The sequence below is a fragment of the Lagopus leucura genome, unplaced genomic scaffold, assembly GCF_019238085.1.
Source record: "Lagopus leucura isolate 7727_CA_CO unplaced genomic scaffold, USGS_WTPT01 Super-Scaffold_100157, whole genome shotgun sequence".
In the NCBI taxonomy this organism is placed as follows: domain Eukaryota; kingdom Metazoa; phylum Chordata; class Aves; order Galliformes; family Phasianidae; genus Lagopus; species Lagopus leucura.
This window is the reverse complement of record NW_024962334.1, coordinates 11,636,677-11,656,310: the sequence shown is the minus strand read 5'-3', so window position 1 is coordinate 11,656,310 and position 19,634 is coordinate 11,636,677. Positions and strand designations below refer to the sequence as shown.

The 19,634-nt window shown below is 38.0% G+C and overlaps 1 protein-coding gene across 2 annotated transcripts in view; it reads right to left on the bottom strand.

Annotated features, from left to right (window-relative positions):
• OSBPL10 (oxysterol binding protein like 10) overlaps positions 1-19,634 on the bottom strand; it is a 98,825-nt gene that overhangs the window by 20,246 nt on the left and 58,945 nt on the right. For both annotated transcript variants that reach the window (XM_042888507.1, XM_042888508.1), the window contains exons 6-7: positions 18,546-18,700; positions 1,874-2,020 (exon numbers count right to left, since the gene is read on the bottom strand). In XM_042888507.1, the coding sequence (XP_042744441.1) occupies positions 1,874-2,020; positions 18,546-18,700 (302 nt within the window). The remainder of the gene's footprint in view (positions 1-1,873; positions 2,021-18,545; positions 18,701-19,634) is intronic.

The window sequence follows — 19,634 nt, the reverse complement described above, 5'->3', positions numbered from 1 at the left end:
CAAGGCCAGCACTAATGTAATGTTGTTTCCTCTGACGTGATGCAAGAAGATAATGATTACACATCCAGAACCAAAAGTCAGCAAGGGCTCAGAAGAACTGTTTGTTCACATGCACCTCATCCTACAGTCCCTAGCTCATAAAAAAAATAAATAAAGAAACAACCCTAGGGAAGACGGCAGAGGAAAATGCAAACATACAAAAATATCCTCTGATGTTAGCAACTACTGTGTCAGAAGCACTTCCAGCAGAAGCTGACCAGCACCAAGGCTATCTGAAATCTGACTTCCACAGGAATAATGAACAGTAAGCGGCACAGCCAATGAACTGAGCTTTATTGTCACACGTCAGTTAGCAAAGTTAATAAAAAAACAAGAAAAAAAAAGCAGCCAGCTGTCCTGTAATTTTTTATTTTAATCCTTAAAATGGTCAGAAAAGTGATGTGCACATGTGGCACGTCTCATCAATACTCATCATATGTGTAGCCATGCATCACACACACACGAGATCTAACTCTGCCATATGCCTGCTCTTCTTTTCAGGTTGTAGGCATTATACACACATTCATGCACACAAACATTCTGCCATAGCACAGATCTGATGATACTCATTGCTACCCTCAAAAACCATGCTCCAAGAACGTTGCATAAGAATTAGGTTATTATATTCATTTACCTACATACTTTTCATATACATGTCTACACTTCTCTTATTTACAGAAATTTATTTACATCAATGGTGCATCTGGGATTTTTGCCTCTGAAGACAAAAAGATGACACCAGGAGTCAGAAAGAAAAGTCTTATTCAGGTAAGACAGAAGGTTATAATGCACACAAAACTAATAGATAAGGAATCTTAGTCTAGTATAAACATCACAGATTCCAGCAGCCACAGCCAACCAAAACAGAAAAGAGGAAGGGCTATTAATGATTGAATGACAGAGAAACAAAATAAAAATGAACTGTATGTAACACCAGACATACTAAGAAGTGACAAGTATAAATTATGAACAAATTAACTGATGGAAAATTTGTCCTCTTTAGAACAAAACATTAACTTCCCAGTAGTTATTCAATAGCTATACTTAGGAACAGATCATGGGATTGCTCAGTCTTAAAAATATAAGTATTTATAAATAGTGTCAATTGTTTTAGAAGAAGCAGAGAATACTACATTGAGAAAGTCTTAGTTTGTACAAAATAGTAAAAATAGATTTTGATTAATACATAAGATTAAAAGGAAAGCAGATGCAACTCTTCAAAATACACAAATGCCCGTGAAAATAATCTCCTGCACAGCTACTTCATAGCTACTTATGGGAAATCTCTCAGTAACCATAACTTCTCTGTTCACATCTGTATGGATAAGCTCATGACAATACTGGCTCCAATGCCAGGAGGATGTACAGAATGTCAATCTGCTGAGCTGCTGAGCACAGACATGCATTATGATACACTGAAGACTGTCCTGTTTACCATTACTTTTTTCTTTTTTTAATTAATTGAAGCTGCCAAGTAATTAAAAGGGATTCAATCCACAAAGCAGTAACTCAAGCACAGATCTCCTTAAAACTGACACTATGGCTCCTCGCATGCTTGATGCACTCTGACTTAATATATATGTGGGATATATACAGTTGTTTTGTAGGATTTGTAAAAAAATCATGAAAAATTTCTTAAAAAAAATTTCTAAATCCATTTTTTTCCCCCTAACAATGTCTTTCATGTGAAAACCTGCCTAGCAGACAATAGGAGCCCACAGCTGTCCAGAACCACCCTTTTATGACGAGGTAAAGATCTTTGTCTATTGGGTCAAGCACGCACGCACACACACACACACAGAAACACATTAGGAAAAAGATACTGTGCCCATACCCTGGTAAGGTCCATGCCAAGTTTGAGTTGAGAGATGAGATGGAGAATTACACTACGTTGATCCTCCATGACTCCTAAATCTTCCTCTTCATTATCTTCTGTATCCGTCGCTTCATCTTCAACTAAGATCAACTCAGATGTTGACCGCTGAAATGAAAAGAAAAATCACCATCCAAAATGACAAAAATTATTTTCTCTACTACATACATTTAAAATGAAGCTGTTCAAGGGAACAAAAGACAAGCTGTTGAAAAAGAAACGTACGAATAAAAAGCCAGTGATGGGTTCACAGAGTATCTTGATCCTTTCATTTGAGCACCAGTATTAAGTATCAGACGCTAATTTACACATTATATTCTTATCTATATTGCAGTCAGATGTCAGGCAAAACAAAAAATAGAAAATCACAGCATGTTAAGTAACAGCATGTTAAACTATTTAATAATCACAAGTACACAAATGCAAATAAGCCTTCCCAAGTTTGTTGCACATGTATCTTCAGCACATATTCATGTATCACCCAGATGTTGTAAGATCAGATTTAACACTTTCTTTTCCCCATTCTTTTATCCCAGTTCTAAAGTTAGATACCTAAGCAAGCCTCAAATAGAACATCAACCAGCACCCATTGGCCACTATAGTCCATACTATTAACTGAAGAAGATAAAGAAACTATATACATCCTAGGGAAAGAAAAAGAGAGAGAGAGAGAGATGACTGAAGGTAGGGCAATGCCATGAATCCTTGACATCTGCAACATTACGCTGCTTCCCAGTGTAACAGGGGCAATGCTGCCCATTTTGCAGATACGCCAGCTGAAGCTCATAAGACATCAAGCCGCCTCCCTTCAAAAGGAACTTGACAGCATATAGAGACCATGATTTGTGATACCATTTCCCTTGGGGTTTTACAATATATTAACCACACTAACTCAAACAGGTGCTAGTAGTTTTGTTCAATCCACTTTGCAAGCCTTCCAGATTTTTATTTTCTTATTTTTTTTAAATGAAAGATGGGTTATGTAGTCAAAAAATTTACAGCCCAGAATTGCATTATTCCCCATGAAGCCCATGCTGCAAATGTGCCAACAGCACCCGCAGAAGTTAGCATTCCTTCATGCTCAGCAGCACATTCCCACAGAAACAGTGAGCTTGCTGCGTAGAAGGAGAACATTTTCAGCTCACTGAAAGTCTCTGCAAGTGAAAGTTTCATTAAAAAAAGCTGATGCACAGAATTGGGTTTCAAAGGAAGTACTTCTGAATATCACGTTAGCGACCCCGCAGGTGAGCAGCTGGTGTAAGAAGGATGTTGCTGAAATTTAGTTGCTGCACCTTTTCAAGATTTTAATTAAGCCCTTTCTACTTTCTTTTTCTTTTTAATTAAATACATGTTAGGTAACTAGTTGCAAAAGAATATGTATTTGGTGAGATCCAAGGACAATTAAAAGACACCCTGCAATTACTTTATTTAAGGCAGTAGAACACGTAGCTTACATAAAACAAGATCTAGTGAGCTGTAACCCCAACAGCTTAAAGCTTTTCAAAAGAACAAAACCACACTTTCCTCTTCCTACTCCCTCAGAAAATAAAAAGACAGAACAATAATCCCTTTCCTCCCAAAGCACGCAGCAGCTGATGCCTTATTGACAAGTTCAATCAACATAAACCCGACAACCTCACACAAAACTATCAGTCAGGGGAGACATAAAACACGAAAGCCCGGCTCTGTTGTCGAGGCGACGTTTCATTTGGAGAGGCTGTGGAAAAAGCAGAACTTACAGCAGGCGTTTCCACAGGAGCTTTGCCTTTGATCCAGCTTGACCTCATTGAGAGCACCGAGCTACTGGGTAAGCACTGCTTCTTCGTTACTGCCATGAAACAAGCTCGCGGCAAACAAGCTCCAGCCGGAATTAATAGTGCTGGGGAAAAGCAAGGGAACCTCCCTCCTCACTCCCACCCCCTCTTCTTTTTTTTTTTTTTTTTTTTGGCTATCCAAAGAGTTGGAGTGTGTGTGCCGGACATCAATCTGCTCCGTGTGTTGCGAGTCATGTGACACTGGGATCAGTGAGCTTAACTGCAAGCGGCTCCTGTGGGGAAAACACTATTGCTGTTTCCCATACGACATCCCACTGGGCTGCCCTCCAGGTTTGGGCTGGGGGGTGGATGAGGGAGGAAGAGAGAAAGCACTTGCAAGTAACAGCCAGCATCAGAAAATAAAAAATAATAATAAAATAAAAAAGCTACACATCAACCAGTTAAAAGAGGAATAACATATAATTTTCTTTTGCTCCTGAAGACTGCACACTCAGCCAAGGACAGAAACACTTCTTCCTTGCCTGCTAAAACAGGTACTAAGTTTTCCATGCCTTTCAAAATGATGCTAGCAAAATGCCACCCGCCTCCCATTGCTCCTGGACAAAATGAACACAGTGGGTGGGAGCAGCTCCAGAATCAACAGCAGTATTCAGGGAAATAGTTTTTGCATTGTTTCAAATGAAAGACTTCCAGCTCCTCAGGGAGGATAAGTACAATGTAATACTGGGATCAAGCATCTTTAATGACCATTCTGCAGTATGGACTGCATTTTTCATTATCTTAACTATTTTAGTAGCACACGTAAGGACACTGAAAATCCTCTACTCCTTCTTCCATTACTAGAGTTTTCAGCTCAACAGTGATCTTCATGCATGCGGAATGACATCACTTCTCCATAGCTTTCCTCACTTTCCAAGAAAATCAGAACACAAGTAGCAGTCTGCTCCTTATGTCACCAGACCTGAATAGTCATGCTCAGTAGCAATATCCTCTATGTGTTTTCTTCTCTTCCCATTTGCTGTTCCACGTAATTAATAGTAGAAAACAGACTTCTCTTTTAAGAAATGCAAACTTTCTTAAAAACAAACCAATAAACAAAAAATCCACCATGTAAGTACAATACATTGTGTGCACAGACAGCCACAAAATGCAACACTATAAATGCCATAAAATGCAAAAGATAATTTATCTTCAAAATGTCATTGAAGTGCCACCAAGTTTTTATTTCTTCAAACAGAAAATAGTAAACAGTTTTGTATAAACCTATACGTAAGCACGCAGTAAAATCTAAGGGATTACACTGACCAATCATCCCTTAATGGCAGCTTTTCTGAATTATTAGACAGACACGTAAATGACTTTTCCCCATTAAATATAATTGCATAGCTGAGCTAGGAAAGCAATGATTTGCTTCATTCCTGAGTGGTTGGCGCACAAAATACAAGCTTCGGCGCTGTGCAACTCAGCCTGGGAACAAACAGCTGAGCAAGATGGATGCTGAACCCGAGAATCAGAAAGAACCACTTACAAACAAACACCAAGAAGGCACTTCTATTTACCATCAGTGTATGTTTCCAGCACTATACATTTCCAACACTGATCTGAACCACCAAGATTTTTCAGAAAACACAATTTCTAGAAAACCCTTTGAAGCTTACTCCTTAGACTTTAAAAGCAGAAAACACATTATGGAAGAGATCTATTTTAAATAAGTTATTTCATTAGAACTGGAATTTAGAAAGGTCGTCTCCTGGGATAAGAAACTCATGTTCAAGCCAAACGTCTTGGGAAAGAAGAAAGAAATTGCTTCTGAAAGAAATATTGCAATTAAAAACATTCTTCTGGAAAAAAGACATTTCTACAAACTTGGGACAGAATCAAAGAATTAGAAATTACATTTCTGTCAAAGGGCAAAACTCCTTCTGTTCTCCCAAAGACTACTCCACATATTCCAATTTTCAAACTGTAACTGTTTACTGGAAGTTAATTTCAGATAATTAGTTATGTTATAAGGTTCAGGGCTCAGTTTCCAACATACTCATAAGTCACACCATGTAACAGTATTGTCAAGCATGGCATAGATCTTGTTTATTTGAAGGAATGGAGCGTAGAAAAAGGAATATACAGAACCACTGCACCAATTATTAGGTTAGAAAAGATCTCTCCAGATCATCTGGTCCAAACCCATCTGCTCAAACAGGGTTGACTAGAGCCAATTGCTCGTAACTGTGTCCTAATCAGATTTTAAGACCTCCAAGAAGTGAGACTCCACAATATCTCTGTGCTACTGTGTTTGACCATCCTTAACAGTGTTGTGCAGAGGAAAAGGAGCACTTCCCTCAATCTGCTGGCAGCACTCTTCCTAATGCAGCCCAGGAGGCTGTTTGCTGTTTCTGTCATAAGGGTACGTTGTTGGTGCATCAACAGCTGTCTACCAGGACTCCTGGGACTGATTTAGTGCAGGGGCTTATCTGCAGATAGCTCCAGATGCATTACTTTGCACCTCCCTGTGTTGAACATGAAGACATTTCTTGCTATGCTGCCTGTGACGGTCTGTTTCAACAGCAGCACAGCCCTCTAATTTATCAGCCAACCCCTTCCAGCTCTGTATCATCTCTAAGCATGCTGAAGGTACACTCTGCCCTCATCGTCCAGCTCATTAATGAAGATGTGGGACAGCACTAGCCCCAACATTGACCCTTAGGTACATAGCTAGTGTACTAGCCTCCAACTGTACTTTGTGCCACTGACCACAACCCTCTGGGACAGGCCATTCAGTCACTTCTGATCCACTTCACTACTTAATCCATTACCCACCTGTCTATGAAGATGTTATGGAAGACAAGGTCAAAAACCTGAAACAAAACAACATACACTGCTTTCTCCACATGCACCAAGACAGTCACCTTGTAGAGGACTTTCATGCCAGCATTTTAAGCAGGTAAGCTCATAAACATATACTGACTACTGGTCACCCTTCTGTCCTTCGTGTGTTTGGAAAAGGTTTCCAGGGTCAGATATTTAATGACCTTTCCAGGCACTGAGGCGAGGCTGACCAACCTGCAGTTCTCCAGATGTTCTTTCTTGCCCTATTCAAAGATACAAAGGGCATTTGCTTTCCTTCAGTCTTCATGAACCTCTTCCAATCACCATGTCTTTTCAAAGATAACAGAGAGTGGCCATGTAATTACAATGGCCAAGTATCTTCATGCTCAGAGATGTACCTTGTGGAGGCCCACAGACTTATGCACATCCAGTTTAAATGCTCCCTAATCTGGTCCTCCATGTGCAAAGGTATATCCTTCTTACTCAGCACCTTCTCGGAGGCCTGACAATCCTGAAGGTCAATTTTAGAGCAAAGAATGAGGCAAAAAAGGCATGGCGTAACTCAGCCTTTCTTCCATCACAGCAGTAAGTGCTCAAGCACAGTAATAAGCAGAGATCTACATATCCTGACATGCACACAGTGACAACTTGTGCAGGACTCATAAGGCAATTCTGCATGTAACTGGACCAAAGAATTTTAAAATTTTTATCAAGATATGGAAAAGTTTTATGTAGTACAAGACGACCTCTAGTCAGGTGCAACACGATGAATCTGGAAAGCTTAAAGCATTTGGGTAAGAATTCCATAATATTCCAACTGAAGTAGGCATTAAATCTTTTTGTATTCAAAAAAAAAAAAAAAAAGGCAAATGATACTACAGAGTAACAGAGTCTGACACACTTTGCTATTAAGAGAAAGGTGGAGTAAATTAGTTGCAAGACTTGTTCAGAACCCACATTAAACAGAATTAGCATTCTCAGACTAGTCAAAGATTGACATGTTTTCCATAGAGTCATCTGATTACAATTAGTCCTAGAACTGCACATAAAAGTCAAAGGCTTCATTTTAATTTTCAGATTCCCTCCATAATGATAGAGGCTTGCAAATATCATTTACATTTTTACTTGTGTAACTTGAGAGCTCGCAAACAGGTTTTCTGTGGGTGTAAGATTAAATATAACTCGTAACTCCGTGTAAGGCCAGAGAGTTTTTAGCATATTTACACTAACATGACAAATTGACTCCATACAATTTTCATCACACTGAATTCCCAAATTAGAATTCTCTCTGTACAGTAGATACAGTAGATACAAAAGTGGGTGTTGTTGTATAATTAGGCACTGGCTTCTTTCAGTACTTGTCACTATATTGGAATTGATAAAACTGCACAAACCTGTAGTTGGGTTACTTGTCTTTTTCCAGCAGGTACACTTTTGAAATATTTAATTACATTTACTATCAGTTGTGGCAGGCACCTGCCAGGAAAACATGTGAGCTTACATCACCCCATACATTATTGGAAATGATCTGAATCTCAGATAAAGCTTTTACTGTATTTATTAAACTATTTCATGTGCAGACTAATTCATTAGCACGCAATGAAAGGAATAATTCTCATACAAAATGTTGAAGTGAACAGAAATTAAATAAGATTTCTGTTCAGACATTAACCTGGATCTTGAAAGAAAATGCTCTGATGCAGTTGCTTTAAAACCCATGATAAAGACAGAAATCACCATCATCTATGCACTTCTCTAACTTACAACACATTGCCATTTACACATTAACACTTTTTAACCAACATGTTCTTTTTTTTTTTTTTTAATATATCCAGGAAGATTCTAATCTCTCTTAAAACAAACTTTTCTCCTCCTCAAGAGCACTCCAAATAAAACAAAGGAGAAACTACTTTTCTCAGCACTTATCATCACGCTATTAAACAGTGTAAGCACACTGTGAAGGAAGAGAAATAAGACAGTTGGAAAAGCAGTGCTAGGGTGAATTGAGTTTACTCACTGCTTGAGCCCTGGCTCCTCCATCCTTAAGTTGAAGCCTACTGAAGCCTTAAGTTTTGCTCCTGTTAATGCCTTGGACTTTGATTATTGCAAGGAGTAGATGAAGGATGAAACTTCAAATGCGCCAACACCTTATACTCTGATGGCAACTCTGGCACCTGGATACTGAAGCTCCAGTGACTTTCAAAGAGATTTAAGGGTCCCCATTTGTCAAGTGTTTTATTTATTTATTTACTTATTTAAAATATGGCTTAACAAGCCTACATACAAAGCAGAGCTTAAATGGGGAAAGTTAGAAAGCAAAACTCATTGTAGCCCACACACCTCAATTTTGCCCCCAAAAAGGTCCCTTAAAAGCAACAAAAGTAGGTGGCTGAGCTGATTTTTTTCATTTATTCAGAATATTTCATAAAGCTGTTTCCTCTATTACCTTTGTTACCAGCTTTTGATTTAACTGCTAGGAAAAATTTTTCACAGTATTAATATACAAAATGTCTGCCACCTCAATGAGAGAATAAAACACACAGTTTTTTCTAGAATTCAACTGCTATAGCTTAGGGCTAATACTGAAAAAATATAACTTCTTAAATACAGATGTAAATACTGGAGGATACCAATCAAATGAGAAAGATTTTAAAACTAAAAAGTGTGCACACCGTAACTTAGCAGTATAGCAAGCAAAAAAGTCCTTCTTTTCACTTTGATACAGTCATCTACATACAGATCCAATCAGCAAGACTGTTTCTCTTTCTTCCAAACTGCATGAAGGAAAAAGCAGAAAATAAGTTGGTTTTCTACTTACCTTATATTATGGGTACCAAGATATTTTTCTATATCTAGATAGGTAAGTAATTGCTGCTGGGATACCATGCTCATCACTGACAATTAAATAAAGAATATTTGGTAGGAAAAAGCGTGTATCAGGAAAGGAAGCCTACAATGTGCTTTGAAATTAATTTCTTAGCAAAGCTGTTATTTCAGTTTGCTAATTCAGATCTCCAGAGGGAAAAAAAAATTCTTCAAAGCTGAATTATCAATGATAAAACATCTAAATTTCTTGTATGGATACTTGATATGCATTTTGTGGGTTATTGTATTTTGCTTTGTCAGAATATACTACACACTTGGATGTCCATAAAATTTATCCAGCAAGGGACAAGTGCAAGGATCAGAGATCGGCGAGGTGAACGACCTTTCCATTACACAAGATCTTAGATACAACATGTAATTGCAGTCATTTATGGAATAAAATAATACCTTGCTCATTTTATGAGATGCTTCACTATGAAGGAAGTATGTAAAGTCCATTTTGCAGAGATGATCTTGATATTAACCACTTAGTAAATGCAGACAAGCTGACATACAGATGGTGCAAGCAAAGAAAATAATTACAAAAACTAGCTCCTGGAGTTACAAATAAATCTGCAGTCTTTCTTCCCAACAAAACCAATCTGACAAGCATCTTGGGGCAAGAACATTATCTGGATATTCACTATCTTGAGAGTTCCATTAACGTGTTTTGCTTGCCACCCCCACCCCCAAGTATCTCCAGTGACAGAGGTCTTTTCACACATAAATAAGCTCAGAAAGCTTCCCTTTCCTACACAGCATAATTGTTTAAACTCAGCAAATATAACAACATAGCAGTGAAGAGGGCCAGACAGCATAGAAAATTTAAGAATGGAAAGCTCTGATGTGTGGTAAGAACAAAATGAATGTAACATGAAACACGGGGCATCTTCGTAAGCTTTCAGATAAAAGTACTGGAAACAAACTATGGAAATGATCTTTCTAAAAGATTAAAGTAGTAGTCAGTGAGCCAATACCCTTTTAAATGCGGAGATCCTTACTTGGATTACTCATAGCACTGTAACCCTGTCCAGCATCAAATCAGGTCTGACAACCCGACATGAACATATTTTCTTTGTAAGAAAATTCTTCTTTTATCTTAATTTTCATTAAACCCCAAGTACTCAGTACATAAAATCAGCTGAAAAGCAGCTCATTCCTAAACATAGACTTGAAAGAAAAAGATTAAGTATCAGCACCAGTCCACACATCTTGTGAATATCTATCATGAAGCGAGCGCAACTGAATTATGACACTGTTTAATGTGCATCCTAGAACACCAGAGGACTTGGCAATATTGCATAAATTCAGTATGAACAGGGAATAAATATTTTTCATCACTGTTATCAGAAAGGGTAAAAAGGAACAGCAACTAGAAGAACACACTAAAAAGAAAATGCTCAAAGAGAAAAGCCCTACAGACTTGTCCTAAATTGAGGCAAAAAAAAAAAATCTTGAAGGCTACAATAAATAACAGTGAATTTTATACTAACCTAAAAATACATGAAAAACAATACAGTATCACATCATCTAATGCCATACAGACACTAGTGAAGAAAAACTTCCTGTACTCAGTTTTGTTTTGAGAATTAATTTTTTAGAACCAAGATGGCTTTAAATACAGCATCTGGCAACTCAAAATAAGTTCTTTATGATTTATAAGCTCGTAAATTCCAATGTTTGGAAGCCTATATAAAGACTCCCAGCAGCAGCCAGGCAAAACTTCAGAGACTGTGAAAGGTCTGAAAATCGTGGGCCTGTGATTCTTCCTGAGCTAAAGACAAAAAACTGCATGGAGCAGCAGGCTGGTAAGGGAAACAAACATGGATGAAAGCACAGCAGAAAGTTTTATCCTCTTGATTTCCTCCTGCATCCTCACTAGACTGAGATCCTTGCGTAGAACCTTGATGAACTTGGAGCAACTTGTCTCTTACACCCACAAAGTAGGGGAAGACTTTTTGGTAAGGGACTCAGCAGGCAATGTTAGTCATCCACCATCCCATACAGCACACTGATAAGGAAAGCCATCACACTCAAATGAACTTGTGCTCATATTGATAGAATCCCAACTTCAGTGTTCTACTTTGACCAGAGAAATACTAAGGAAGAAATGTTACTCTATCGGTCTCCAGAGCAAGCAGTCACTAATGAAAAGAACACAGGTCTGATATTTGATAGTTGGAAATCACTCTCGTTACAGCTTAAGGGATACACACAACATCTTTTAACAAACAAAAGACAAAGGAAGATTTGTATTTTTTTCTGGTATGCTTTCACAGCTATAAACTTAACATTTACAATCATCTGGTCTGGCAAGATTACTCCACACATATATCCATTTCTTGTTGTGCTACTACTTCTATGCAGAATAACATGCCAGCATATTTATCAGAGGAAAGAAACAGAAAGGATGCTGACACAGGCAACACTAACAATACTTCCAAGGCAGCAAACTCATTAAACTATTATGATTCCTCCTCTCTCCTTCAAATTCTTTGTCCCACCCACCACATACATTCTCACTGCTGCCACACATAGGCACAAAAGAAGAGGGGGAAAAAAAAGAAGACAGGCTTGAGTCTTTCAAAACATCCTCATAAGAGAATGTCAATCCATATATGAAATAATCTGAGCCTAAAAAACTACCACCTTTTATATGGCTACATTCTCGAGACCACTTGAAAAGCTTCAAGGATTTGTTCTCACTCTCATGAATCACTTGGTTCATTCTTGACCATAAAGAAATCTGGCCTCGGCCAGTTTGAACTGTAAGGTAAGAGTCCTGACTCCTTCACCTTCTCCTGCCAACTCCTCAGCTGAGGTAAAGTTTAAGTCTTAAGCACTTTCATCCCACCTGTTACCACAAGCAGAGCTTCTCAAATAAAGAACCACTAAAATTTATCATCACAGGTGGAAAACCCTCTTTCTAGCAACACCAGATGGAACAGCTGAGGTCAGTTTGAATGACACTTTGCTTAAAAAGATGAAGCATAACCAACCCGAGACAAATACATACTGTGAAAAAGTTCAATCCACCCCACTGAAGTTTAGGCAATCTACTGATAGCCTTAATGAGATGGGTACGCTTACTAATGGACAGTGTGGCCAAATCTGCACGCTAGAAAAGCAAAAACGATAGCACAAAGCTACTCAGACAACAAATCAGCACAATCCTGAAATAAAACTGATATTGGCTTTGGAAACAGATTTACAAGGGGGCACAGGTTTTATAATTAATAGAATAAGCAATCTGTCTATTTTAACTTAATTTTTAAGTCTTGCTGCAAGTGAATCTGATTTTATAATGATGAATTTGCATTGAAATTCACTATTAATTATGAAATGCCAAATAATCAGAACCTCATGTTTATTCAAATTAAATTTAAATTTTGTATTAAAGCCTCTCTTCTTGTTTTAGGCAGAATATACTCCTGAGTATATTTTACAGATATTAGATGGAATACACGTATTTGGGGCCTTCGGCTGACAAAACACCACGGCTTTGGCTGGAGATCAACTTGCATCTGTTATTTACATAAACAGATTTAGTAGATTCTTTGCTGACACAGTAATTACTTCAGAAGGTTATAAAAAAGTAAACCCAACATCGGTTAGCCTATCTTAGTCATTTTCTGTCAGGGCTGCTGTAGCAGGCCTGTGTCACATAATTCTACTTTTAGTATAGTTGTATATTTAATCCCTTCCTCAGAAGTTTTCAATCGATTATCTCAAGAGTTCATTTTTCAGATGGCCTGATAGAGAATAGATTAACTGGTACCATTTTTGCCTAGAGGTTAAATTTATCTAAGTCATTACAGTTCATTTACTGCGCTCTTCAGCCCAAAAGCACTTAATCACACAGAAAGCAAAACGCAGGGCACATTTAGCAATTCGGTAACATCGATGCTGAACAGTGAAAAGGGACTGCGTAATACCATTAATATTACTTTCCCACACTGATCTGTTTTCTCTCCTTTACTGGACTTGCAGATAGCACTGCCTGTTCATTGCTAAGCTGACCTCCCAGCACTGATTACAAACACTTACATCAAGTACAGAAAGGAAATAGGAAACACTGGGAAAAACTGATACCAGGAAATAATTCAGAGTCTTGGGCAAGACTGCCTCAAGACAGATGTACACAGAAAAGGTAATACCAAATTAGAAATTATTTCCCTTATCTAGTTTTGCTTCTAAAATGACAGAAACACTTAAAATTATTTCTTACCATCTCTAAATCATCCGTTAATGGCTCTAAAAGAGAAAGGACTCTAGAGAGGATGAAGCATTATCATATTAGGATCCATATTAAAGACAGAAAGCAACTTCAGCCTAAAAGACACAATCTCCTGAACAGATTGGACAAAAACATATCTTCAAGAACTAAGAAGAAAACAATTCTGTGCCTCCTGCAAATACTGCAGTTCCCTCTTGCATTTGAAAACATCAAAGTTCAAATCACTCAGGGAACAGAAATATCCTTAATGATCATGACTTGACTACACTTGCTATCACTATCACAGTGAAAACCTAGTTTAACAGTTAGATAATCAGAGCTAAGCCTCAATCCTATAGTGCTGAAACTTCAATCCTATTAAAAACATACTTTGGTATGGAACACGTGTACAGTTTCTCATGCACGTAAGCAAGGGAAAGTTAGGGACAGGAAAGCAGAGAGACAGCACAGATGTCAAATCCTCAGGACAGCAAGAATCAGCTGGCATGGCAAGTTAAGGAATTAAAAAAAAATAAAAATCACAAGAATGGACATAAATTTTAGAGGTAGATACAGCATATTACAACATAATAGTTCTTAATCAAACTATGAGATGTGAAGAAAATTAGCATTTCCCTCTCGGGTCTCCCCTAAGAACCGCCATTTGTATTTGGCTACCAGGGGAAACGTTTGGCCTGCAGTCCCATTCTCGTTGCTCAAAGAGGGACTCTGACACCCAAAATTACAATTAGTTGAACTGGAAGAGCAGCACACAGATGGAAGTGATTCACAGCTTTATTCTACTTAGGCACAAACTTTATTACAAAACTCAATAAATTAATCAATTTCAGAACGTCAAGAAAGGAATTTCCAAGTTGTAAACAATTATGAGCAGGTCACTGTTTGTTGCAGACTTTACAGAGATCAAGTTCACATCACAGCTCTGAAAGGTGTACAAAGGCATACTTGTCCACTTCTGCTTTAAGGGGAAAACTCTGTAAAATACCTTATAACTTATACCAAAAACTCCAGGCAGGTTCATTAGGGGTTGCACAAAAGTATTTTAAGTCATCTCACAGCAGATGTAGAATAGCTCTGTTCAGATCAGCCCTTAGCCCTGATGAAAACAATATGAAAAAGCTATCTGGCATTTCACTATTAGTGGTAACCTCTTCCAGTTGATATGACAGGCTTTAACCTAATGCTGTTTTATAACACAAACTTGAAAGGAAATTCTCATCTAGGAAGAAAAAGCAATAATAACAATAGTAACAGCAAAGGAGATGACAAAATAAGCAAGTAAGTACACATGGAAATCAATTCTGCTGCACGATCTTTTCCTTTCTGAGCTACTTCAAGAAGTATCTTAAATGACATCCCTCTGCACTTGGAAACAAGAAACATTTTAAATAACAATAGCAAGCAAAGAGCAACAGATTGTTTAAAAATAAGACTCTCTAGCTGCTACATTGTTTCACCAGGGAAGAAATTGCAACCTGAAACCTTAACTGGGCAGCAAAGTAAAAACGCTTTTTTTTCCCCTTTAGTTATATGTGCCATCAAAACCCAGCTCCACAACTTACTATACTCCTCAAGGTATTGGGTATTAAGATTGCATCAGATAAATCTTGTCCATGCTTTCTTTGTAAACATTAAAAAAGAGAAATTGTCTTCTATGTGTTAATGACATTTCTTAATGCACAGCTACAAAGAGCCTCCCCACCATGCTGAGAATTAACTATCACTAAACAAATTTAGTAACTTGGCCTTGTGGCCAGGGAACTGCTGCCAGTTTGTAGCCTTCTGTATTGGGAACAATTCCTTACAATCTCTTTCCAACAAAACAAACGTCTCTATTCTCTTCTTCAAAAGCACCGTTGATTCACATACCTGAAATGATCTTTTCCTTATAAATAACATCCTCTAACATAAGCAGCTAAGTCAGTTGTTCCTCAAGGGCAGCAATTTAATGGCATTTTCTATTTCAGACCACAGGTCAATTCACAATTTGCTTAGTTGGTACATCTAATACATTATGCTGAATGTCGGCCAAAAAGCTCTCTCCCATTCCTTTGGGGCATAGCTTCTGACTAAGAGACAGAGGAGATACTATCAAAAAAATAAAGAATTCTTTCATAAAAATCCAGGCATGGCCAAAGAAGAAACCAGAATTAACTTGATAGCACTGAAAGAAGAAACAGCACTCTCTTCTCAGAACTTCTTTAAAAAAGGCACTTTTGAAAACTAGCCCAACTTACACACTATCAACTTGTTCAGAGATGAAGATCAGCCAGGGCTCAATTTGTTGCTTTTCTTTCTTGGTGTGAGGGTTTGGGTTTTTTGTTTAATTTTTCAAGAAAGCCATTGAGATGCATGAACATCATTTGAATGACACTTTGTGGATTCCTCTTCTTTTTTTCCTCCCACACCTAAGAGCAACTACCAGGTAGACAACAAGAAGTCATGGTGTTCCATATCACAAGTTTCTTCAACAGTGACACCTAGATGGATTATCTCAGGCTCTACTGATGCCACCACAGTTACTAACAATATAGGAATTAACACCTGCACTAGGAAATAAGTGGAGTGTGATGACTTGCAGTTGTTTGTATATATAATCTCACATACTAAGTAATTACGTGAACTGGCTACTCGGTGTCACTCACTCTTGCCTCAGACACACAACATGTCTGAGTACATCTGAAAGTGAGCATTAAGCAGAACACCTCTGATAGCCTGGGTGAAAAAAGAAATTTTTTAAAAGTCAGATATCATCTACTGGGTAACTGCTGGATAGCATCCTTTGTGGGCTAACAGTTATGCTACTCAAACTACTTTTCTTTTCCTCCTTTCCATAGTCACAGCAACAGAAAGCTTTGCCTTCTACCTGACACTTTGCTCAGCTTACACAATTGGGCAGAAAACTTGCAGCTCTCTATGAGAGCATTTGTTCCAGTAAAGAATCTGACCACAGCAATCAAGAGATGTGTAACCTCTGTAACAGGCCATGACAGCATGCCAGATCGGAAGTTGAACACGAAAACAACAACAACAAAAAAATCTAACTTCAATGTGCTTCAACCTTTCAAGAACACACTGTTATCTTGATCGAAACTGAAAATCTATCAGCCACTTTTGGAAGACATCTGTGAGCCAACAGTATCAATCTTGGACAACTTGAACCATAAAGACTCTGCGGAAGGAATATAGCTTTGAAAAGAGCTTCCAGGAATGAGTCCTGATTTACGTCCTTTTTTGGGGCAAAACAGAATTTCTGCTTGAGAAATTGTACAACCCTAACAAAAATTACATGCACAAGATGCTTATTGTTGCTTCAATCTACTAACTTCCAAATACTGCTTGTGCCAAAGCCAACATCCTGAGCTTTCTGTAACCTGTTCCACTTCTTTTTTTTGTTTGTTTTCTTCCCTTTTTTAAGTGCTAGTGCCCCCAAGGGATGCAAATGCAGGCTGCTGATTTCAGAAAGATGGTCCACAAAGCACTAAGTATTCTGTATTGAAACTAGTATTATGTTCCCTTGTTAATATCCATCTCCGGAAGGATATTCCCTCCTCCACAAATTATGAGCTCCCATACCTCAAGCCATACGCAAAACTCAGTATATCACATTAGCAAGAGAAAGAGAAGAGCTGAGTTTTTGAAAAAAATAGTTGTAATTCAAAACAAATCATAAATGGCTTGATTCAACTGGAAAAATGATGCTCTCTAAAAATAAAAAATTATTTATTATATATTTATAATAATGAGTACAGAAAGCTCTCAAAAGAATATTCTTAAGAAAATGCTGTAAGAATTGTGGTTGGCTCATCTAAAAAAGGAATTATACAACCTCCTAGTAAAAAGCAAATATAATTAATTTAAACACTGAGATTATTGGACATTGTAAAATAGCAGAACTTGAAGCTGCTTTTTAAGGACAGAATTGGAAAAGAACCAAAGTAACAAACAACTGAAAGAGAACCAAAGTAACAAGTAATATTTAAAAAAATCTACTTTGGTTTAGCCCAGGATTTTTTAAACTATATTCAACTCAAGATACTACAAAAGACCTAGAAAAAACAAACAGCTTTATTGATCTCCCCAGCCATTACAGTTTGTTAAAGGCAATATATTTTCAGTTAAGCAATTCCAATTGCCAAAGAGCATTCACTTGTAATAAAGGGTTCCTTCAGCTCTCAAAAACGTCTTTCCAGTTCTCCACATCTTGTGTGCTCCAGGTGCCCAACAATCTGTGAAGTCTCAGTGTGAAGTGTTTTCCTGGTGGGCAGCACTGGTATCCAAAGCAGACAGCAGAAGCTGGAGAAGTTTGACATGGTGAGAGAGTTTCAGTGCACCAGATGCCTGACACGCAGCTATGAGCCTCCTCAAAGAGTCGATGCTTCAGAACTGCCCTTTACCAAGTAAATGCCACAAAAGCACAAATCAACAGGCTGGTGCAGATGATGTGAACAAGTTTGCCTATCATCACTTAACAAGAAAATGGACCAGAAAGCAATGCACAATTTTGAACTCAGAGAAGCAGTGCCCAGAGACATTCAAGAGCAATTAGCAACATAGAAAAATGGGTAGCAAGCAAACCTTGTGGTCCTAATGTGTCCTGTCTCAAAGCAGAATAAAAACCAAACAGCTTATTCTATCATCAAAGATAGATACGTATACTGAAGACCACTAATGGGTTTTAAACTAGGAGATGATATGCTTTCCATAGTGCACTGTCTCTCAGTATCACGGAGAAGCAAAAGCACAGAGCAACTCATAAACATTCTGTTCTAGTTTTCGGAGTACATTCTTGCATAAAATACCATTTTAACAATTATTTCATACAGAACGATAAAAAGTACAGTAAGTAATTCATAGAAGCATCCACTATTGCACATCTTTGCATCTGATCAATGTCTAGTCTCAAATACAACAGAAATGGTCTGCTTACCTCAGTACCCGGCTGTAGTGTCTGCCCATCTTGGGCTGCAGATGGAACTATGGCCCATGTGATGTTGGCACTAGCAGATGATAAGGAGCTGAGGGCACCATTTTTCAGTTGCTCTGAGGAATGTGACTTGGGCCCAGGCCATCCCAGGATACCATCTGAAGCAGAAAACAGGTACCAACTTACAAGAGGCAGATGACTGATTTTGCCACTCCTCTCAGCATTCTATTCATATTAATGAACTGCTATTTATTCCCTGTCCCCATGCACAGTTTTACTTCTGTAATAAATGAATGAAGAATATTTTACAGTTTTATTCTTACTGCCAGAGAGAATTACACATAAATTATTACACATAATTATACATAAAGATTATTCAATCTGACACATTTTTGTAATTAAGCAAGCATTCTCTATCCAATATTTTAATAGTTAGGAAATTATCCAGCATTACTGCACCTAATACAGTGCAGGTGCTTGCCACATCTTATATATAGATCAGTACCAGAAGACAGATGACTAACCATCTAGCTTTTGCATCAGGCCCCAGGCCCAGGACTAGCTCAGGTAATACGCTGACCACCTCTTCATTCACTGTGCCTGAAACCACAGTTCTAAACTTAACAGCTGTATTCCATTTCTGCCAGAACTTACACCAAAGCTTTCCCTAGATTAAGTGCTAAAACGCTTTCCTTGTACCAAGAGGACAGTTTAGAGGAGCTCTCATTAGAAAGATGCACGTTATATATGAATCAAACAGAACTAGACATCAAGACAACCCCTACTTCTGGAGGCACCTAATTTCCAAGACAGGCCAGTACTGAGGGATGCTAAGGCAGAAAAAAACAATCAGCTAAGAAGGCTACAATGTCCCTCCTCCCTCACTGCTCTAAAACACAGTATTGCATTCATACCTGTAGCCCTCGCTACAGTGCTTAAATTTCAGCTATCCATTACATGCTGTTATAAAATAGAGAGATATGGGTAAGAAAATTGTGGTTTTTCAGTCATTACCATAATAAGTGCATTAAAACACTATTAGTGTCACCAGGAGGATCTCTTTCTCTCATCACTGCCAACATTTTAAGATGA